The sequence below is a fragment of the Felis catus genome, chromosome D1, assembly GCF_018350175.1.
Source record: "Felis catus isolate Fca126 chromosome D1, F.catus_Fca126_mat1.0, whole genome shotgun sequence".
NCBI lineage: Eukaryota > Metazoa > Chordata > Mammalia > Carnivora > Felidae > Felis > Felis catus.
In genome coordinates this window covers 6,271,821-6,295,333 of record NC_058377.1, presented here as the reverse complement: position 1 = coordinate 6,295,333, position 23,513 = coordinate 6,271,821, and the positions used below count along the sequence as shown (strand labels likewise).

General features: G+C 45.7%; 1 protein-coding gene across 17 annotated transcripts in view; it reads left to right on the top strand.

The window, feature by feature from the left end:
• The first annotated feature begins 16,725 nt into the window (after positions 1 to 16,725).
• The window catches only part of ALKBH8 (alkB homolog 8, tRNA methyltransferase), a 65,768-nt gene continuing 58,980 nt past the window's right edge, over positions 16,726 to 23,513 (top strand). For 4 of the 17 annotated variants that reach the window (XM_045038228.1, XM_045038222.1, XM_045038226.1 and 1 more), the window contains exon 1: positions 19,687 to 19,771. Coding sequence is in view for 1 of the 17 variants with exons in the window: in XM_045038214.1 (XP_044894149.1) it covers positions 19,712 to 19,725 (14 nt within the window). In the remaining 16 variants the exon portion in view is untranslated. Of the gene's footprint in view, positions 16,824 to 19,673; positions 19,835 to 22,118; positions 23,420 to 23,513 lie in introns of those variants that run through there. The other 13 variants (XM_045038227.1, XM_045038221.1, XM_045038229.1 and 10 more) reach the window with 10 other exon arrangements.

Genomic DNA, 23,513 nt, shown 5'->3' with positions numbered 1-23,513 from the left:
CCTCTCTCTCTGCCCCTCCCATGCTCATGCTCTGTCTCTCTCTGTCTCAAAAATAAATAAACATTAAAAAAAAAAAACTACCAGTGGACAGCATTTTGGTGACTTTTGTGAGCAATCTATGTGGATGCAGTGAAAATTTTTGAATTAGGACCTAGTTTAGTTAGTTTAGTTAAAAGAATTCTGTTGGACTCATAGTCTAGGATAATAATTAAAAGAGATAAAAAAAATCTCTGGCAATATTGCATTTAAAACAGATGGCTTGGTCATGCCAAAACTATTGAAAGGCTACAGTGGAGACATGATAACAAATATTACAAACATAATGTTGTTGCAAGTCTCTCATTTCACCACAGACTGCGAATTTATGGGGTTCTTCTATTCCAAACTATTTTCCAATAAAAGTTCCATATGTTTACCTGACATGTGTACTGTACCACTTGCCTTAAACTTGAATATACTGTTTACGTCACAATCAACATCAAACCTAATGGCTTTTTTTTTTAATGTCTGTAGAGCAGAAGTTTTCATTTTTATTTTGTAACTGAATAATTCTGATTCTTCTCAAAATCAATGTAATTGATTCATCTTCAGGTGAGACAACTCTGAAGATCAAGTTATAGTTGTTGGTGCTTTAAATTTATTTTTTCTTCAGAATCTACCAGCTTGTTGCTGAAAGAGGGAAAAATATAATAAAATGTGGCTTTTTCTGTAATAGTTATTTATGTGGTAGAGAAGAATTTGAGTTAAGTTTTAAGTATTGGGGATGCCTTTAAAATCTGTTCACTAATTTAAATCCTATATTATGTGACCTATTGGCAAAAAATTCTGTACTGAGAAGCAAAAAAAAGTAATTTTTGTGACTATACATTTATTTCCTGTCGAAAGCAACAGAGCCCCTCCCCACCCCCCATTTTGGAAGTATGAGTAGGTAATGTATTTTGAATAAATAAGGGATGGATGGATAGATAAGTGGATGGATGGGCAGATAAATGGAGGGAGGAGGGAAGGATGGGACATGGACAAGGCATTTATCTGTCCAGAATTTTCTGAGACTCACCAGATTTTCAAATATTTTTCTCTCGGGGCGCCTGGGTGGCTCAGTCAGTGAAGCGTCCAACTTCGGCTCAGGTCATGATCTCATGAACCCACAGGTTCGTGGGTTTAAGCCCCATGTTGGGCTCTACACTGATAGGTCAGAGCCTGGAACCTGCTTCAGATTCTGTCTTCCTCTCACTCTGCCCCTCCCCCGCTCCTGCTCCTGTTCTGTCTCTCTCTGTGTCTCTCTCAAAAATAAACAAACATTAAAAAAGTATTTTCTCTCATTGTCAGATTCCGTTTCAGATGATGAATCTCAATTTTTGGTTCGGAAGATGTGTTACCATATACGTGGAGATATTTCTCTTACTAATTTAATATGCAAACTAGAAAAAAAAAGATTACCATGACATCCTGTCTTCGTGCTGGATTTATTGAGTGCTATGAGCTAGGTTCTGGTGGATAGTGGGGATGTGAAGGTAAATAATGTGGAGACCAGCCTCAAAAATAGTAGCAGTCTAGTAGCAAAAAGAGTCACGGAAACAGATAAATTTAAGGGGTGGACTGGAGAGATGGACAGGTGCCTGAGGGGAGCCCACCGGAGGGAGTGCCTGAGTCTGTGTGTCTTTAGTATGTCCGGGAATTCCGTACACACAGCAAAGCTTTTCCATCACAGAGCATGTCTCCTTGGAGCTCAGGGGCATGTCGGGACAGCACCCTGTGACTCGTGCGGTGTGGGTATGCAGCTGGTGGTTTTTAAGTGTGTTAGTCACACTAGGGAGCCGCCTGCGGTGATGTGCATCTCAAAGTTTGACTTTCCAGCCCTTGAAATTCCGCATAACAGCCGGGCTGAGAGTACCTGCTCTTTTGTGATCGTAGGAAGGGCGTTTCTTCTGTGAAGCAGCTCTGGAATTCAAAAACATTATGTATCCATTCACAATTAACTTCCGTGGCTAAGATGACAGAGTGTTCCTTGAGGGCCTGCTATAAATGAGACACATTTCTAGGGAGATGCCGCGTAGTTAGGCCCTAGAAAGTAGTTGTAGCCCTGGGATGATGATAATGCCTGAACATAATAAAAAAATAATAAAAATAGCTGACATCGCCACACCGCTCCCACAAGGTAGCAAGGGCCGCTGCAAGCACTTTCTGTATGAACCCAATTGACATGGGGGCTCTCGTGCCCCAGATTTAACTGATTTCTGTGGATTTGGGGATAAAGGGGATGAGAAATTTGTGTTTGGCTGTGCTGGGAAATACTGTCCTCTTGTAAAATCCCTGTTTAGTTCGCCGGATCACTTTAGCCACTGTTTGCTTAGTGCCAGTGCGGAAGGAGCTGCTACAGATGGCCAGATTATCAACAATTTTCGGAGGCAGAGAAGCAGCCAATGGTAATAAGGAGAACTTTTGATGCCGAGGAGCTACAAGTAGGTGAACCAATATGTCTTTTTTATTTATAACATCTCTCCTTTCATGAAAGTCAAACACATGCTTTACTTAAATCAAGTAGAATTCATTATATTTTTCCTACTCCCTGTTGCGCTCTTGTTTCTACATCAAAGTTCTAAGTGACTGGGGTGCCTCATAAGTAAATGTAAACAAGTATCATAAATTAAGAAACTAGGGGCAGAGGCACCCAAGAGAAAAATAAAAATCGCAACAGCCATGCCGTGATGTTTTCAACATCGGCTTCAGGTGAAGGAAGTAAGGCACAAAATTACCCACAAAGGCTCTTTTTTTCTGTTGTTGCTCTCATTAAAATGGAGGAGGAACCCACTAGAAGAGTTAGTAGTTGCTCCGTCCTAACGGAACATAATTCCACGGTTATGTGATGGACTTGAACTGCAGGCATTTTCTTCTGTGATTGGAGAATTGGCTAAGAGATTCCTAGTACGCCTTGTTATATGGAGAGTGCCATCAAAACTGTGGGTAATGTTTTCATTCTAGTTGAAACTGAGTTGTGTTGAATAGGAGGGAAGGGGCCGGGAATACTTGGAGCAGGGGTTTTGCGTCAGAATATCGCTTGGGTAAACACTTCCCAAATAAACATGCTAGAACATCACCTAGGCCTAGGGAATCAGAATCCTTGGGGTGTGGGCCCCAGGTCTGTACGTGTTGGAAAACTCTCTCAGGTGACTCTAATACACACAGCTGATTAAGAACCACGTGCCTAGAAGATCAGCCAAGTTCTGCAAAAGCATAAACGGCAGTTCCTTTGGTTCCTATTTTATTATATTCTTGCAATAAAATAATAAGATGTGTATGTTTTAAGTTTTGGTGACGCTTTTAAAATCTGTTCACTAATTTAAATCCTTCGAAACAAGCCTATTGTGAATAGAATAGGAGGTGGTTATCCCCCCCCCCTTTCTTTTCTGCCTAAGTGGAACTATATTAACTAGCACAACAGCGAGGGCATTTAATGGGCACTCCAGAGAGGGAAGCAATGTTTGCCATCATTTACCAGGAACACTGATTAGGCTGTGGTAGGCCTGGTAAGGCCACGAGAGACTGGGCCGGTTCGTTTACAGAGGAGCACGAGGTAGAGGACGGGTCTGGGGGAAGAGTCTTAAAACAAAATATTTCTCTAGAAGAATGTCCCTTGTTCATAGGGCCTTACTTTGTGCCAGGCCTCATTCAGAACTCTGCTGGCATCGGGCCGTTTCGTCGTTGTAACAACCATACAGGTGAGTTCTTCTGTGATGCTCACCTTCAAATGAGGAACTGGAGGCAAGGTGAGGTCAAGGTCACAAAGCTGGCAAGATTCCAGACGGTCTGACTGCATGTGGGAACGAACAGGGGATATTGTCTCTCAAAGTCATGTAGTTGGCTGCAGTTTGGTAGAAGGGATGATGAGTGCGAGTTTTATTCTGTTGTGGGTTGTTTTTTTTTTTTTTTTTTACTGATTGTTAGAAGCAGCCCCATGCATAGTGGCAGCCTGGGGCATATTTTGGAAGGGGGAGGACGTGGGTTTGTCCCCATTTGCTGAGACCATGCACACCTCCCCCAGCTGCTCTCCTCAGTCGCCTTCTCTCCTTTGTCTTCCCCCTTCCTCCTTGCCCCACCCCTCCTCCTTTCCCACTGCTCGGGCTATTAGTCTAGAGACTTCACCTGCAGAAATTCTTAGCCTTCTCCAGAACCCTCAGGTATGAAACAGGCAGAGTGCGAGAAGAAAGGCAAGCGTAGACCGGGCAAAGGAGGCACCGGTAAGAGTCCTGTGGAGGGGAGAAGCCGAAAGAGGCGGGGATGTATCCAAGGGAGTGGAGGGACGGCTGTCCCTGGTGCCTTTTCCTGCTGTCTGGACACGATTAGGCTCATGAGAAGCTGCAGGGGCAGCGGCGGCCAGGGAGGGAGAGGGAGGCCCAGTCCTTAGGCTGGGCCGGACCACCACCTGCTGGTAAGGCCCTCGTCCCAGGTACGTGTCGGTGACATTGCAAAATCATGTCATGCTACAGCGAAAGGGACTTTGGAAATATTTGAGTCAGGTAATTTTTAAAAATTTTAGCCACCGAAGCCCTATGAACGGCCTTCTACGGTGAACCCCCAAACGTAAAACTGACAAAGGCGGATGTGCTGTCGATGAAGCGGGCGCAGGCCAGTGTCCCTCCCCTCCGTGCTTGGTGACCGCCTGTGGTATCACCAGGACACCCTGAGGCTCCGAGAAACGCAACGTAAAAACCAGGAGTTTGGTCTCACGGCCCCATTTTACGGAGATGTAGGTGAGGTGCGGAAAGACCCCCAGACCTGCTGGAATGAAATGCCCCGCGCTCGTGACCCCCGTACCGCGTTCTCTGATGTACCTCGCTGCCTCTCCACCAGCGAGCAGAGTACATCTACAAACACGTGTCAGCACTCTTCACATGCCGCGCTCGACCCCGGGGGCTATAATGGAAGACAGAACGGTGGAAGCCTTCCAACAGTTGGTCGCTTCCCTGGGGAAAACTGAATTAACGATGTAAAAGTGGACGAGTCGAGGGGGGACCTACCTGACCCCCGAGGGAAGGAGTGGTGTCAGCCAGACCTATCCACCTCTGTTTCCTGTGGGCGCTCAGACGTTCCCAGGGCAGGAGCCTCCTGAACATGCCCTCCGTCCTTGACCTCTCACCTGTAGGCTCAAACCTGGCCCCCACGCTTCCCCCTGGAGGGAGTCCCGGCCGCTCCGTGTCCGTCCCGCCTGTGGGATCTCCAGACGCGTTTCCTGCCCGCTGCTTCTGAGACCGCGTCATGGAACTCGCTTTTCCTGAAACTGAAACTTGCGGAGTCGACTTTGTCCTTCAAGGCCGGTGACTGAGGGCTTTTACCTGCTGGTCCACTTCCCTGAACACGTTCGCTGGGTTTTCCATAATTGCCTGCTGTTGAATTTTTGTCTCCTTCTCGCTGTTTGGGGACAACTCTGCCACCCCGTTGCCTGCATGTCACCGATGGGTCTGCCTGGCTTCCTGGGTGCACTGTCTCCCGGCCACCCTGCCGGGCCGGTTCTGGTTCTGCCTCTTCCCTTCGGCTTTAAGCAGCCCGTGCCAACAGTGGCTGAAGAGGTCCCGTCTCTGCCTGCGGGTGGCTTCTCCTGGTCTTAGCTGCTATGAGACTAACTGAGTCTGGTCTGTCCTCACCTGCGTGCACATGTATCTTTTAGGCCTTTGTGTCACCGCGGGCCCGGAGAGTTGTTTTTGGCGACCTGGTTTGCAAAGAAGAGCAGGAGTGTCCTAGCAGCCTCACCTGGACATTCCTGGCCCTGAGTGCACCCTGGGAACACTGGCTCTGTGGGGTCCAGAGCAGCGGTCACTGCGGGAGAACGCTGCTCTGAGGCCTTACGTCTCCTTCCTCACCGAGAAGGATCACCTCTTCAAGACCCAGCACCTGGGCCGTCTCATCAGGGTGCGACCCACCGCTCTGACAGTTCAACACGTGTGGAGGAGTTAGAGAAGTCTGACTAGCTGTTTGCTGCTGACCTAACCTTTTCCGATTTTTCTAGGTCCTAGAATCCAGTCGCGGGCTCGTCTGATCACATGAAAATCCGGCCGAAGGTCAAGAGCCTCAAGGTAAGCAGCCTGCTGGGTGAATAACAGCCCCCAGGACAGCATTTTTGGAAAAGGCCCCGACAAATCTTGGGGGAGGAAAACGAAGCCGGTGTGCCAGAGAAGCAGTAAACCAGCTTTTAAATCCAGGGTTAGAAGTCTTTCTCCAGGTGAAACTGAAGTGCATCGCGGCACAGAGGAGCTCAAGCCCCCAGTGTTTGCAGTGGACCTAGGTCAACCGTAGGAGTCTGGGAATTTCCCAGGCGTGTGTCCAGTACGCCCCAAGCTGGGGATGGCTCATTTGCATAGCAAAGGGCTGACGGCTCTCCCCTGTCTGGGCTGCTTTGTATTATCCACTGGTGGCATTTGTATATCACTTGGGACTCTGGCTTCCTGGCCAGTGCTCGGGATGGAAATTGCCCTTCTAATCGCACTGGACCTTTGTCAATCTTGACTACTTCTTTAGTGACACTATGAGCTGGAGCCTCAGTGCCCAGGTCCATACAAAACCTCACCTACAGGCACTTACTTCTTGTACTTCTCCCAGCACTTCTTTTTTGTTGTTGTGGTTAATTTTTTTAATTTACATACAAGTTAACATGTAGTGCAATAATGATTTCAGGCGTAGATTCCTTAATGTCTCTTACCCATTTAGCCCATACCCCCGACCCCCTCCAGTAGCTCTCTGTTTTCCATAGTTAAGAGTCTCTTATGTTTTGTCCCCCTCCCTGTTTTTATTAGTTTTGCTTCCCTTCCCTTATGTTCATCTGTTTTGTCTCTTAAAGTCCTCATATGAGTGAAGTCGTGTGATATTTGTCTCTTTAATTTCACTTAGCATAATACCCTCCAGTTCCATCCACGTAGTTGCAAATGACAAGATGTCATTCTTTTTGATTGCCAAGTAATACTCCATTGTGTGTGTGTGTGTGTGTATATATATATATATATATATATATATATATATATATATATATATCACATCTTCTTTATCCATTAATCCATCGATGGACATTTGGACTCTTTCCATACTTTGGATATTGTTGATATTGCTGCTATAAACCTGGGGGTGCATGAGCCTTTTCAAAACAGCATACCCGTATCCCTTGGATAAATACCTAGTAGTACAATTGCTGGGTTGTAGGGTAGTTCTACTTTTAGTTTTTTGAGGAACCTCCATACTGTTTTCCAGAGTGGCTGCACCAGCTTGCATTCCCACCAGCAGTGCAAAAGAGATCCTCTCTCTCCACATCCTTGCCAACTGTTGTTGCCTGAGTTCTTCATGTTAGCCATTCTGACAGGTGTAAGGTGGTATCTCATTGTGGTTTTGATTTGTATTTCTCCGATGATGAGTGATGTGGGGCATTTTTTCACGTGTCGGTTGGCCATCTGGATGTCTTCTTTGGAGAAGTGTCTATTCATGTCTTTTGCCCATTTCTTCACCAGATTATTTGTTTTTTGGGTGTTGAGTTTGATAAGTTCTTTATAGATTTTGAAGACTAACCCTTTGTCTGATATGTTGTTTGCAAATGTCTTCTCTCGTTCTTTCAGTTGCCTTTTAGTTTTGCTGACTGACTGTTTCCTTTGCCATGCAGAAGCTTTTTATTTTGATGAGGTCCCGGTAGTTCATTTTTGCTTTTGTTTCCCTTGCCTCTGGAGATGTGTTGAGTAAGAAGTTGCTGCGGCCAAGATCAAAGAGGTTTTTTGATGGCTTCCTGTCTTACATTGAGGTCTTTCATCCATTTTGAGTTTATTTTTGTGTATGTTGTAAGAAAGTGGTCCAGGTTCATTCTTCTGCATGTCGCTGTCCAGTGTTCCCAGCACCACTTGCTGAAGAGACTGTCTTTATTCCATTGGATATTTTTTCCTGCTTTGTCAAAGAGTAGTTGGCCATATGTTGGTGGGTCCATTTCTGGGTTCTCTATTCTGTTCCATTGATCTTTGTGTCTGTTTTTGTGCCAGTACCATACTGTCTTGATGATTACAGCTTTGTAATACAGCTTGAAGTCTGGGATTGTGATGCCTCCTGCTTTGGTTTTCTTTTTCAAAATTGCTTTGGCTATTTGGAGTCTTTTCTGGTTCCATACACATTTTAGGATTGTTTGTTCTAGCTCTGTGAAGAATGCTCGTGTTGTTTTGGCAGGGATTGCATTAAATATGTAGATTGCTTTGGGTAGTATAGCCATTTTAACAATATTTGTTCTTCCTATCTAGGAGCATGGAATCGTTTTCCATTTTTTTGGTGTCTTCTTCAATTTCTTTCATAAGCTTTCTATAGTTTTCAGTGTATCGATTTTTCACCTCTCTGGTTAGATTTATTCCTAGGTATTTTATGGTTTTTTCTGCAACTGTTAGTGGGATCGATTCCTTGATTTCTCTTTCTGTCACTTCATTGTTGGTGAATAGGAATGCAACTGATTTCTATGCATTGATTTTATACCCTGCAACTTTGCTGAATTCATGAATCAGTTCTAGCAGTTTTTTGGTGGAATCTTTTGGGTTTTCCATATAGAGTATCATGTCATCTGCGAAGAGTGAAAGTTTGTCCTCCTCCTGGTCGATTTGGATGCCTTTTATTTCTTTGTGTTGTCTGATTGCAGAGGCTAAGACTTCCAATACTATGTTGAATAACAGTGGCGAGAGTGGTCCCAGCACTTCTTATTTGGCGTGGCACACCCTGATTCTAACCTGACACACCTGAGCATTGGGCCTTCCATGAAATCTACCTCTTCCATGGTCTGTGATCTCTTAGCATTCCATAGCTAATGGATGATGTCCTCAGTCTCCCCCACAGTGTATATGGGAGCAAGGAGGGGGTTCTCACTATTTTTTAATGGCCCCAGGGGCTAGATCATGGTTATCAAAGTCTGAAACTCAAATTCCTAAGGAATTTCTATATATCAGACTTCCTTGGAGGCTCTCTGGCCCCATTTGTGCAAGAAACAAGCCCAGGGTCTTCTGACTCTGGTTTTGCTTGCTTATCATCCTTGACCTGGGGACCATCTCTGCCAAGCACTTGTTCCTAACCTGACTGACCAGGAGATAGGACCTTGGAATCTGAAGTGAAGGAGCAGGGAGTTGGACCTAGCAGGAGCTCTGCTGAGGCCAAACTCTGTATCTGAGGCTCAGCACAAGGTCCTATTCCTTAAAAGAAGGATAGGTGACTGATTTGGTGCTTAATCCTGGGCTCTGGACCAGACAGACAACCTGGTAAAACCCTGCTTTAATCAAAAAGTGTGGCTAAGGGAGGGAGTATTCCTGAGCACATTTTCCCTCAGGAAATGGCAATGGTGGCTGAAATCTGAGTGTTTTTGTTTAGAACATCAAACAAAGCTTCTTGGCTCTTCTTCAGTTAGGCGTTTGACCCTATTTCTCTACCGTCCACATCCCTAGGAACTTAAAGCTCCAGCCATCACCTTCTGCCATCGACTTGATTAGACCTAATGCCCATTCTAGATCATGTTGTGACTGAGCCGTGCTTTATAAGATAGCGCAGCCAAGGATGCAAGGCATCGCGCTAGACATAATTCCTCACGGTAATACTGTCTCTCCTTGTGGTGATGAGGTCTGACCCAGCCTCAACAACAATCTCTTCAAGATCCTGGGAAAAAACATTCATTGGCCTTTGTTTATCTAAATGATACCTTGGCTTCGTTCCTTATTCCTGTATTTACTTTAACAGTTAATGAAAAGTAAGGGGACATTTGTGATCTGCACCATTTGATTTTAGCTGCTCTCACAGACCACTTCAGTAGGGCTGAAGAAACTGAAGGACCCCCAAACACAGGATGGCTGTGTGTTGCCAAAATACCACCTAACTCAGACCAGACTCCCCCCTTGGGGGTGCTCCCCACCACTACTTCAAGAACTCACGGACCCAGATGCCCAGCCTAGATCTTTGGCTCTGGCCAGTGTTGTCAACATTTTCTGTTCCCGGTCAGATTTGCTTTTCTGGGACACCTGGGTGGCTCAGTCAGTGAAGCATCTGACTCTTGACTCTGATCAGGACTCAGGTCCTGACCTCATGGTTTGTGAGATTGAGCCCCACGTTGGGCTCTGTGCTGACAGTATGGAGCCTGCTTGGGATTCTCTCTCACCTCTCTCTCTGCCTCTTGCCTGCTTGCACTTTCTCTGTCTCTCTTTCAAAAAATAAATAAACACTAAAAAAATAAAAAAAGGATTTGCTTTTCTGCTTTGTTCTAGGACCCAAATCCCTATTCATCATTTCTGCTTCTTACTGAAATGCTTTGGTATCTCTGTTACTTCTGCTTGATTTTTGTTGGTAGGAACCGGGCTGACTTCTGAGAGACCCTTTGCTACCCTGGCTTCGTGGCATCTGTTCAATATGCCCAACCCTTTCTGCTGGGACTCTGAATGGAGAAACCTGTGATCATTTCAGTGACAAGGCACCTCCTAAAGGCTTCTGTACCTGCCAGGAGCCTCTAGTGATTCCGGAGGTCTTGAGGCAGGGTCCTGATTTCAGAGTGTGGAGATTTGCTCAGGATTCCATTTATTTTTCCCCCCTACAAGTTCCCGCTTCTGCTGCTGCCATCTCCTGGTTGGAGGTACCTACTACATATGGCTCCGTGCTTCCTGTGTTTCTTTAGGTCCTGGATGCCCATTCATTAAACAATTCATTCCTAACTCCTTTTGTTTGGAATTGCTGAATTCCCAGCAGGGGCTTGTCTGACCGCTTCACCCCATGCAGTCTCCTCGGGTTAGATTAGAGCCAGTTAACACGAGGCCACTGCCACAATAACATTTACAGTGGTTGGACCGAGAGAGCGTTTAAAACTATGGATGAATTTGTAGTAGGAGGGATGACCCAAGAAATCGGTCGGAGACCCCTAAACCTCCAACAGTGATTTTGGCAGGCACAGAAAACATTTTTTAAAAATTTGAGATCATGGTCACCTGTATCACCACGTTAATAATTCAACTTCACTAAGTTTCTGGTTTCAAATGATTTTTCAAAGCTATCTGTTTCCATCACGGTGTGTTAAATTTCACGAAGAACTCCGTAATCAGTGCTAATTAATTATTAATTCCTCATCCTGAGACTGTCAACAGGCTTCCTAGAGATGTTGAAAAGTAAATTCTAGGTTTAGTTAACTTCCTATTAACCACATGGTCTCCGAGGCCATGATTTTCAACGGGAGAGAAACTGATAGTAGCCAATCTTTTGTTTCTGACACTGGAAGCTGGAGGAGCTGAATAAACAAGACAATTAATACTGCTTGTCTTTTAAAAAAAATTGAGAATAGAGGGACACCTAGGTGGCTCAGTGGGTCATGCATCTGACTTAAGCTCAGGTCATGATCTCACAGTGTGTGGGTTTGAGGCCCGTGTCGGGCTGTCTGCTGTCAGCAGAGAGCCTGCTTTGGATTTTCTGTCCTTGTCTCTTGGCCCTTCCCCTACTCACGCTGTCTCTCTCCCTCTCTCAAAAATAAACATTAAAAAAAAATTGGTAATAGAGCATCTAAACTTGCAATCAAGATTCTGGACTCACTCTCTTTATGGAAGGATAAAAGTTATACTCTGTAAATTATTCTTGCATGGGCTGCTTAAAAGATGCAACCATTTAGACGAGACATTTTTTCATGTTTGTCCTGTCTATATTTGTCTCAATAACACTTGGGTAGTTGTCAGAATATCAATGGGCATTTTCCTACAGTAGTGTCCTTGAACTTAATGCATACAAATGGAAAAGGAGGGACACTGTGTTGACTCGTGTCTCTGTCACTAACTGTGTGATCTTGGGAAAACTGCTTCGCCTCTCTGAGCCTTAGTTTCCACATTGGTAAAATTGAGAACATAAAACTTATGCCTAGGGTTGTTTTTGTTGTTAGGATTAAATGATAATGTATGTTAAGTGTTAGTACTTGCCAAAAAATAGTAGATAGATATGTTTTAACATATTAAAAACTGAGCTCTTTTATTCATGTGAGAACACAGACGTGAATGTAAATCAGTCTCTTAAAAATGTCCCCTATTGGCGCCTGGGTGGCGCAGTCGGTTAAGCGTCCGACTTCAGCCAGGTCACGATCTCGCGGTCCGTGAGTTCGAGCCCCGCGTCAGGCTCTGGGCTGATGGCTCGGAGCCTGGAGCCTGTTTCCGATTCTGTGTCTCCCTCTCTCTCTGCCCCTCCCCTGCTCATGCTCTGTCTCTCTCTGTCCCAAAAATAAATAAACATTGAAAAAATAAAATAAAAAAAAAAATGTCCCCTATTTAACCAGCTTACACTTTGTCTTTAAGGCTCAGTTCCTACATCTATAAAATGGGCTGTGGAGATGGCAATAATTAAAATTGTTCTGAGACAGACATTTGATGGGTTCTCTAATTTGATGATCTGAATGCTGTATCATCTGGTTTCTTGGTCCCTCATTGTACCTTATACATTGAAAACATTTCACCTAAAATAAATCCCAAATGTATTAGAACCCTGGCACTCTGTTACTCTGGGAACTTGGTAGAATTTTTCTTCAATGGTCGAGCGTTTGCAAAAGCAGCAGGATGGCTTGTGAAATGTGCGGATTGTTGGGCCCTAGCCCCCTGAGATTTTGAGATGCACCCTATACTCCTCCGGGGCTCAGAGAAGCTATTTAAACTTAGGTTTGCTTTCAGTTGACTCCTGTTGTCTCGTGGGGTCTGTAACTCTTCATTTTTAACAAGGACTCCAGTGATGCTGGTGGCGGCCAGTCTGAGGGCCACGCCTGGAGAAACATGCCCTTGTGCTGTGGTCTCTAATGTGCAGTTTGCACGGCTGAGAGTATCTGGAAGACGCTGGAAATTCTGCTAATCGTGTTACATAAAGCAAGTGAATCTCCACTCACGGTTCATCTACTGGTGGCTTCGTCAGGCCTGCGCGTCAGATCGTCACGTGTCCGGGACTTGGAGAGATGCTCTAAAAGAGGAGCAGTGTGGGAGTTCTCAGGCACAGGGGCTGCCGTGGCTGCCTTCCCTGCTTTGCCTTAAGCACGGTGTGATTTGGGTGCCTCGTAAGTGCTTACGTAATCCAAAAACTATTTTTGCAAAATGGACAAGTGGGCTAGAAAATTCTAAATTCCCTCCAGTGAGGGGGAATAAAGAGAAGTCCAGCCCCACCAATGAAAAATGGCAGAATTGATGCTTCTAGCCTGAGGTCGTCATTAGCCACAAAGTGAAACCCGAGACCATTTAACCACATGTAACAAGAAGCAATCGTCATGAGAATGTGAAATGTGGATTTATATCTAGCACAGTTAATGAGGAAGCTTACCGTCTCTGGGCAAGTATCTTTTTGTTTCAGTGTGTTTTTGAGAGATTAACGATAACAGGAAGCCATCGAGGTAGACATTTTTAAAGGATTGTTTTTTAAATTTTTAAGAGAATTTTTGTCTTGTAAAGGGACACGTTTTATTTAATTATGTTTTTCAATGTTTACTTATTTATTTTGAGAGACAAAGGGCAAGTGAGCAGGGGAGGGGCAGAGAGAGAGAGAGAGAGAGGGAGAGAGAGGATCCCAAGCAGGCTCCATGCTGTCAGCACAGAGCCTGATGCCAGGCTCAAACCCATGAACCGCAAACTTGGGATCACGACCTGAGCTGAGATCAAGAGTCAGATGCTTAACCCACTGAGCCACCCAGGTGCCCCTTGATCCTAACCTTTTTAAAGCCATAAATCCCAGTACTCTGGCCACCCCAAAGGTTTTCCTGTACCCAGAGTGGTCTGCTCTTTATTCTATTTATGAAAAGTATGTTGCAGGAAAAAAAAAAAAACTCTGGGAAGTAAGCAGGTCTTTAGCCTCAAGAACAAATCATTTTGTGTTTGTCTGTTGGCGGGGGGGGGGGGGGGGGGGGGCAATTAAAACATTGTTTTACAGCTAAAATGTTATGTTTTGTAACTGACCAAAAAAAATCCCAGAAACAATCCTCCAAGCAGTGTTTTACGTTCTGTATAACAAATTGCAGGCTGGCCCCTTTCCTTTTTTCTTTTCCTTTTTTTTTTTTTTTTTTTTTTTTGCCTCTAATTACTGCATGGGAATTTCACCATATGACAACCCGCAAACTTTTCATTGAATTTTTATCACCAGAGCATGAATAATGCATTCAGTCTTGAAATGTCACTGTGAACATCAAATGCTTTCCCATTATGCATTCTTGCTGGAGTTTCAAGAAGCCAGCGATCTGGGAAGCAGCAGAGACAAAAGTTTGGAAAGGAAATTTGATACAAACTTGTCATTTACCTAGGAGGGATAAAATAAGTCGCAGAAGAGTAAGTGGAAAGACTGAGAAATGAAAGTGTATTTTTAAAACCATAAGGAGGAAAGGGGCGCCTGGGTGGCGTGGTCGGTTAAGCGTCCGACTTCAGCCAGGTCACGATCTCGCAGTCCATGAGTTCGAGCCCCGCATCAGGCTCTGGGCTGATGGCTCAGAGCCTGGAGCCTGTTTCTGATTCTGTGTCTCCCTCTCTCTCTGCCCCTCCCCCGTTCATGCTCTGTCTCTCTCTGTCCCAAAAATAAATAAATGTTGAAAAAAAAATTAAAAAAAAAAAACCATAAGGAGGAAAAAAAAATAATAAAACTTGCCAGTGGGGACAAGCGGGGAAAAAGCCAGAAGGTAGCCAGGAACAAATGGTCTGGGGTGGGAGCAAGGGAAATGAGAAAACTCCTAAGCATAGGAATTGAGTTTGAAAGTGCCGTGAAATGGCATCACAATTTGGAACCATAGTAAAAATGTAAGAAGTCTCAGGGTCTGTTGGGAACATCTTCAAATATTTTCTGATTGAGGAGTCTTGAAGTAGAGATGTAATGCTATTAGAATCCTACCTTTGGGGGCGCCTGGGTGGCTCAGTGTGTTGAGCGTCCAACTTCGGCTCAGGTCATGATCTCACGGTTTGTGAGTTTGGGCCCCACATCGGGTTCTGTGCTGACAGCTCAGAGCCTGGAGCCTGCTTCGGATTCTGTCTCCTCCCCACTTGTGCTCTGTCTCCCTGTCTCTCAAAAACTAAAGTGTGAAAAATTATATAAAAAAAAGAATCCTACCTTTGAATGCTCTGTTAGTTTATCACAGCACTCACCCTTCTAGCAATGCTGTCCCTTAGGTTTTAAGATAAATCCAGCCAGGTCAACTGTTCAGTCCTTTTATGGAATATGCTGTCTCTTGTCTACCCAACAGTTGTCTTCCTGTTTATTTCTTGCTAACAGAAACCTACTTTTAGAGTTTATGCCATCAAGGTCTCTTGATCTCGGGGAGGATGGGGCTCATCCCAGCCCCATGGAATTAATGATGATTAGCCTAAAGCAGCCATGGAAATCCCACACTAGTGATCGGTCAGAGGGTAAACACATGTTTTTCTATTGCTGCTGTAACACATAGGCACACATCTATTACTTCACAGTTTTGTAGGCCCTAAGTTTGCGTTGGCTCACTTGGTTTCTCTGCTCTGAGTTTCATAAGCACAGAATCAAGGGGTCAGCTGGCTGGGCCCTGACTACAATGCTCTAGGAAGGATTTGCTTCCAAGCCTATACAGATTGTGGGCAGAATCCAGTTCCTTGTGGCTGGAAATGTGGAAATGTCCCCATTTCCTTGCTGGCTACCAGCTGGGGGCTGGTTCTAGCTTATAGAAGCCTCTCTCCAGACGCTGCACACAGACTCTTACTTCTTGGAGACAGCAACAATATATCAAATCCTTCACACTTGAAATCTTTTTGATTTCTTCCACTTGAACTGTCTTGCTCTGGCTGGAGTAGATGTTCTGTTGTTTAACGACTTGGGTGGTTATATTGGGCCCCTGGATACTCTTATTTTAAAGTTTGCAAACTTTATTATACCTGCATATTCACAGGTTCCAATGTTTAGAGTGTGGTTATCTTTGGGGGTCCATTATTCTTCCTACCGCAGTATGCAACTCATGTCTGCTCAAAGAAATAAGAGGGAGTCCATTGGGACTGAATGGACTCCATTTTCTGAATGAAAAAGACGTAGACTCTGCTCCTTTTTTCCAGCTAGAGACACTAGTATGATGACAAGATATCAGGAGCAGCAGCAGCCACCTTGTAACCAGGAGACATCAAGAATGAGGATAAAAAGTGAACATACAAAGGATGGTGGAGTGGGAGTGTAGAAAGCGCCTGGGTTCTTGATGACATTTTGGAACAGGAGAACCAAAACCAGTGATTGTTTTGGTCTGGATGGCTTGTCAGTTGAGGGAAAAAATACTTTTTAAGCAGTCTGCCTAGGTTTCTGTCCCTGGCAACTAAAAGCAATTCTGAGTGATATGTTGCTCCTAGCCTTAATTCCCAGAGCTCTACTGTGGGACAGACTTCTGCTTTTCCATGCTTAAAATGTAGTAGTGACTAGCCTGATAAAATTCATTTATACACTAATTCATTATAAATGTCTTCAGTGGTGGTGCCAATGTTAGCTTCACCTTGAGACCGGGGTCAGGATTACAGGGTCCAGGAGTCAGAAAACTATAACCCATGAGCCAAATCCTGCTGGCATAAGCCAGGGGAGTTAAGGAAGGTTTTTAGATTTTTTAAAGGGTTGTTTAAAAGCAAACAAACAAAAAGGACAAAAAAAGAATATGTGACCGGAAACCATGGGTGGCCACAAAGCTGAAAATATTTACTTTCTGGTTCTTTTACAGAAAAATGTTGCCACCCCTGCATCAGTCACTCAGAGGACAATAATAATCATGACGCTGAGATGAGGTTTACTAAGGAAAGAGTCATTAGGTCAGCATTTAAGGCCTTAGAGAAATGATCATAGATCACCATGTAAAGCTTTTGGCACAGGTAAGGATGAATTCTATCTTCAAATTAAGTTTATTTTCAGCTCAACATTGATTGGATTTCTATTATTACAAGACTATGGAAGACCCTGGAGTTACATAATGAATACAACAGGGTCTTAGTGCAGCTGAAAATCGCTCCAGGGAGTCCTCTTCTCTGGGAGACACGATCCATGCAGTATTCCAAGCAAGACATAAGGGCCAGTATAAAAAGGATCGCATGCAAAATTTAAAAAAATGCTTACTTATTTGAGAGAGAGAGAGTGAGCGTGAGCAGGGGAGGAGCAGAAGAGAGAGGGAGAGCGAGAATCCCAAGCAGGCTCCCTGCCGTTGGCACAGAGCCTAATGTGGGGCTCCATCCCATGAGCCATGAGATCATGACCTGACCATCCCATGACCTGATCATGACCGAAATCGAGTCGGACACCTGACTGACTGAGCCACCCAAGAGCTACTGCATGCATAATTTTATACGTATCCACCTCTTTCTAAGGATGTCAAGGTGTCATCCTTAGATGTCCATTGTCAAGGATGGACAGCAGGTAGTTAGAAATTTGTGTCTGTAACTTAAGGTCTGAAGGGTAGAAAAGGAACAAACAACCATCTAATGGCTACTTTATAGTAATTATTACATCAGTCCCAAAAGGTGAATGCCATCTTGTAGTTTCTACTTCAGGTCATTCCCCAATGCCTGTGTTGTTTTCATTAAACCAAACTCCCTCCTACAAGGAAGTCAGGGGTGAAGATAAAACATGAAGGAATGATTCACAAATCTTTCAAACTCTGGGGAAGTAGGGAAAGACTATAGAATAAGAGAAAAACATCAAATACACAACCTGAAGGATTGCTTGCATTTAATTGTGGAAAGATGAAGGCAAGCTAGCAAAAAACCCGAAAACTAGTGATCAGAATGTGTAAAGACCTAAGAAAGAGAAGTTTCATGGAGGCTAAGAAGCTCAAAAGTTTTAAAAGCTTCAGCATATTCCAGCTGGGTGGATAAGCACATGAAATAATTGAACTTGGCCAACAGGAGATATTTTATGTTGTTGTTCAATTTGGGAGCCACTAGCCACATGCAGCTGTTTAAATTTTTTAAATGTTTATTTTTAAGAGACAGAGCATGAGTGGGGGGAGGGGCAGAGAGAGAGGGGGACACAGAATCTGAAGCAGGCTCCAGGCTCTAGGCTCTGAGCTGCCAGCACAGTGCCCTATGCGGGGCTCGAACTCATGAGTCCTGAAACCATGACCTGAGCCGAAGTTGGACGCTCAATCGAATGAGCCACCCAGGCACCCCACAGCTGTTAAAATTGAATCAAAACTCAATAAATATTTTTATTTATTTATTTATTTATTTATTTCATTTATTTATTGAGCACTTGAGCAGGGGAGGGGCAGAGAAAGAGGGAGAGAGAAAATCCTAAGCAGCCTCTGCCCTGTCAGCACAGAGCCTGAAAGGGGGGGGGGGGGGTGGGGGGGGGCTGGAACCCATGAACTGTGAGATCATGACCTTGGCTGAAACCGAGAATTGGACGCTTAGCTGACTGAGTCACCCAGGTGCCCCTCGATAAAATTTTTTAAAACTAAAAATTCAGTTCTTCAGTTGTACTTACTAGCCACATTTGAAATGCTCAAAAGCCACATATGGCTAGTGGCTAACATATCGGGCGCCTACAACATTGCCATCATCACAAAGCCCTGTTGGAGTGTGTTTTTGAAAGCATCCAGTTGTGCAGAAGTAAGAACGCAATGGGGGAGACTGAAGAGGTTGTCCCTTATGCCCTCTTTGGTAGTGGCCATGGTGAGGGTGACTTGACCTCTCCAGCTTGCACCTGGCCTCTTCACTTTTGCAATTGGGACTTCCCCTCACACTCTTTCCTGGACTGTTGCAGTGGCTGCCTTTCTGCCTCCCGACTTCTGTTCTTTCCTGCTTCTAACCTCCTCTCCGTGAAAACCCTTCCTCCGCTCAGCAACACTCTCGTTGGGGCCATGTTTCCCGGGCCGGTCCAACCTCAGCTTTCGCTGCCGCTCCACTGTGCTGGGGTGCGGATGGGGGGCAGCACTTCAGCGCCGCGGGGAGTGATCTCCTCCTGGCTCCTGGCTCCACTTCCTTCCCTGCGCTCACGCGGTTCCTAATACAATGCGGGCGGGCTGAATGGTGATCGGTGCAGTCGTGTCACACGGAAAACACTAGAGCCGCAACAATGGCTAACCCTCATCCTCTCCTGTTAACACCTTTTTCTTTTCCGTGCGCCAAGCCTGGGTCCTGGTTAACTGTTTGCTACCGTGCCTTTTTTTTTTTTTTTTTTTTTTTACCAGTGCAACAGCCTGTTAAACAGTCTTCTTTAGTTCCTCGTTCCGCCTCCCAGCGGAAGCTCTGGTCCCAGACCCGCAGGACAGGATGGTTTCTGTGATCACAGAGCGTCTTCCCTGACTCGGGGCGGCCCCTCTTCCCTGCCCTGCACCCGCCTCGGCGTTTTTCCACACGTCTTCCTGTCGCTGTGTGGTACTCACCAACCCCGGGCACGTTCGTGCATATTCCCTGTCCTCTCTGTGGCCCACGCGATGTCACCTTCCAGACCCCAGGGTCCTCGCCCGTCCCTCTTAGAAGATTCGGGAGGAAAGGTGCTCAAAGCCCAAGGAGTAGGGGGGACAGGGGGACACAACCGGCTTGGCAGTGCCCACCTGGGGAGCTATGCAAAGTAAGGAGCACTCCCAACCCTCACTATTCCAGAGAATAAGACAACCACACCTTGATGGTACCACACAGCCATTTACAGGCGGCCGATCTAGGCCGGGGGAGTGGCCGAGGCCCTCGGGGCGGCGAAGGGGATTGTGGGAGCGCTCCTCGCCGCCCCGCAGACTCACGGGAAATGTAGTGCAGTTTCCTCCAACATGGCTGCGCCCAGGTGAGGGGATGCGCCTGTAGCCGCCGCCGCTTTCGGGGACAAACCGGTGAGGCTGGCGAAGGAGAGGGCGCCGGCGCGGTGAGAGCCCAACCTGGGCCGTGGCGGAGATGTGAGGCACTTGTCAGAGGCGGGAGGGGTGGCTGCAACCCCGCGTTCTCCTGTCGGCCTCTTCCGGTCTCCTCTGACCGCCTCACCCCGTGGGCCTCGGCACGGAGGGAGGGGAGGGGTGGCCGGAGCGGGCCCCTGGGACGGTCCGTGGGCTGCGGGGTGTCTGTGCGTCGTCTGGTCGTGCCGCCGTGTGAGGTGCACGTGTGTGTGCGCGCGGTGCGGATGCTCACGTGACTTCGGTGTCGCTCTTGGGTTTGCTGTGGGGTTGGGGACTGGCGGTCGGCCTGGGGAGTGTTCGTCTGGCGCGATTAGGGCTTGTCCGACCTGTGCATTGAAAGAAGGGCGTTGCTCGTGGGGCTGGGCGGCTCACACAGCTCGCTCTTCCTGTGCTCCAGTTTGAGCAACCCCGGAGGCCTTTTGGCCGTTGGTGGTGCCAGGCTCTGATTTTAGTTGATTTCGTTTAACAGGCGTTTACCGATTCCCGCTGTCTGCCGGGCACTTTCTCCGTGACCTCAAGTAGACAGCATTTTTCTGGGCGAGCCCATCACGCAGACGGGTAGTTGTGATACAATCTGAAAAGTGCACAGATAGAGATACACTACGCATTAGTGAAACATTGAAGAGGGCCGCCAGACTCAGAATTCTGAGTGGCTTGGGAGGGTAGAAGGCAAGGTTAGGTAAATTTAGTGAGTATAGGCTTACTCAGTAAACGTTTATTGGGTGGTTACTTGTTGCCAGATCCTGTTTTTTGTTGTTGTTGTTTTTCCTACTTTTTTTTTTTTTAAAGTTTATTTTGAGACACAGAGAGAGGGACGAGTGGAGGAGGGACAGAGAGAGAGAGAGAAAGAGGGAGGGAGAGAAAGAATCCCAAGCAGGTTCCTCGCTGTCAGCACAGAGCGCCATGTGGGGCCGGGTCTCATGAACAGCGAGATCATGACCTGAGCCAAAATCAAGAGTGGGACGCTGAACTGACTGAGCCAGCCAGGTGTCCCTAGATCCTAGGGACGAAATACAGACAAAATACAGACTTTTCTTATTTTATTTATTTTATTTTCTGTTAAGTTAGAGGAAGAAGAGAGGAAAATAATGAGTAGTTGTTCTTCAAAGTAAGAAAATACAGAGTAGGTGTTCTTCAAAGAATTGAAACAGTGAAATGACAAGTGACAAGTGAAATGACAACCATTTACAATTTCAGGGGCACCTGGGTGGCTCAGTCATTTAAGCATCTGACTCTTGGTTTCGTCTCAGGTCGTGATCTTGTGAGTTGGAGCCCCTCATCAGGCTGGCTGCTTGAGATCTCTGTCTCTCTCTGCCCCTCCACCACTCACAGTTTCTCTCTCAAAAATAAACATTATAAAAATTTAATTTTCAGGGCACCTGGGTGGCTCAGTGAAGCCTCCTACTCTTGATTTTGGCTCAGGTCAGGATCTCACAGTGGTGAGACTGAGCCCTGAGTTGGACTCTGTGCTGGGCATGCAACGTACTTAAGGTTCTCTTTTTTTCCCTCTATTCCTCCTGTCTCCCCTCACCCTTACCCATTCACTCTTTCAAAAAAAGGTTTTTAATTTTATTTTTTATTAAAAAAATTTTTTTTAATGTTTATTTATTTTTGAGAGAGAGACAGAGTGCAAGCAGGGGAGGGGCAGAAAGAGAGGGAAACACAGAACCTGAAGCAGGCTCCAGGCTCTGAGCTGTCAGCTCAGACACAGGGCTTGAACTGACGAGTTGTGAGATCATGACCTGAGCCAAAGTCCCACACTTAACCGACTGAGCCACCTGGGTGTCCCTTTAATTTTCTTTTTAAATAGGAATGCAATTTGAAAAGCTGCTAAATTCAAAAGTTATGAAAGAAGAAAGCTCCCTCTCATTCCTGTACCCATCTACCCATTTCCCCTTCCTGGAGGCAACCCTTATCACTAATCTTGTATGTTCTGGAGATTTGTGTGTGCAGCCTATATACCTGTGCTGTAGTTTATAAACAGGGCTCATTTGATAGGAATTTGCCTACAAGCACAGAAGCATTTTTCTTTCTTTCCTTCTCCCTCCCTCTCTCCCTTTCTTTCTTTCTTTCTTTCTTTCTTTCTTTCTTTCTTTCTTTCTTTCTTTCTTTCTTTCTTTCTTTCTTTCTTTCTTTCCTTAATGTTTTTATTTTTGAGAGAGAGCCAGAGCGCCAGCCAGAGATGGACAGAGAGAGACACACACACACACACAGACACAGAATCTGAAGCAGGCTCCAGGCTCTGAACTGTAAGCACAGAGCCCGACATAGGGCTTGAACTCACAAAGCATGAGATCATGACCTGATTCAAAGTCCGAAGCTTAACTGACTGAGCCACCCACATGCCACCAGGAGCATTTTTCTATACTTCTTTGGTTAATTATAGGCACCCCGTTGTTCAAGGAGGATGACACATACTGCTGTTACCACTTAGGGGGATATCCAATAGGATATGTCGGGGTTCAGCTTACTAGCAGAGTCTGTGTGATCTCCAGACTCTTGTGTCCTACAGAGAATGTGCTTTAGACTTTGATTAGACTGGACTCACCATGGCTAGTAGGCTGTCTGGTAAATCGTGATCTCACTCCCGTCACACTCCCACAACATGGCAAGCAGCATCCAAACCTTTGTGCAGTGGTAGAAATTTCTTGGTGAGGGAAGTGGGTTTTCTAGAAAGAGGGCACCTCCAGACCTCAGCAGCTGCTAGCAGTCTGCTCCTGCTTGAGGTGACTCAGACCTGCTGGGCCAGCGCATTGCCACGTCCCTCTAACGGGAAGAAACGAGCCTCCGTGGCTACCTGGATTTGTCTTTCTTCACGTGTAATAATGTTGTTTGAGGGAGGAAGGGAAAGAGGATGACAGAGTGTGGTCATGAGGCTCCATCTGCTGGCACTGGGCTCTTAGTGTCATACTTTTACGAACATGTATCCAGCATCTTTTCTTTCTCATTTCTTCCACTTTGCAGTCTTTGCTCATGTGGCATGTTAAGAAAAAAAAAAAATCTTAATGCGTTCATCCCTTGTTTTCCATTTCACACTGCAAAAATGCCGTTCCAAAGATCATGATCTTGGGATAGAATGGCAATGAGATAGTTCTTTGAGGGCCCTCGGCTTTCCTTTGTCTTCTTAAACCATTCTGATCTGGCTCTTCTGGAAGTCACCAAATAATTATTAATAGGCATATTTAATCCTTTAAAGAAATTTGTGACATAGTGTCAGAGATTAACACAGCCAGACACTAGTTAAAGTGGTGAAAACAGGTTTTAATTAGTAACTACTGACAGTAGGAGAAAGAGCTCAGCTCCGTTCCAGTTTGTGAGAAATGATTCGGATGTTTTAAAGGGAGACTAGGAAGGGAGAGCAGAGCAGGGACTCCGTAGGGCCAGAGAAGAATTACAAAGGATTGGTCCGTGCAAATGCAATACCAGCCAGCCGTGTTTGCCGCTAGCAGTTATCGAAGTTAGGATTCTGTCCTACCATGGAGACTGGGACAGAGGCCCCATCCTTCCCGATGACTACATTCCAAAGGAATGGCCCTTAGGTCCTTGAGAGCAACACTTCTGAGCAGCAAGAGATACATAGTCACAACTGTAATTCCCTTTCAATAAATACTTTCAGAAGGGGAGGTAGGGGTCTGTTGACAGGTGTTGCTGGGACAAATGGCACACTTTCCTGGCAGCATTT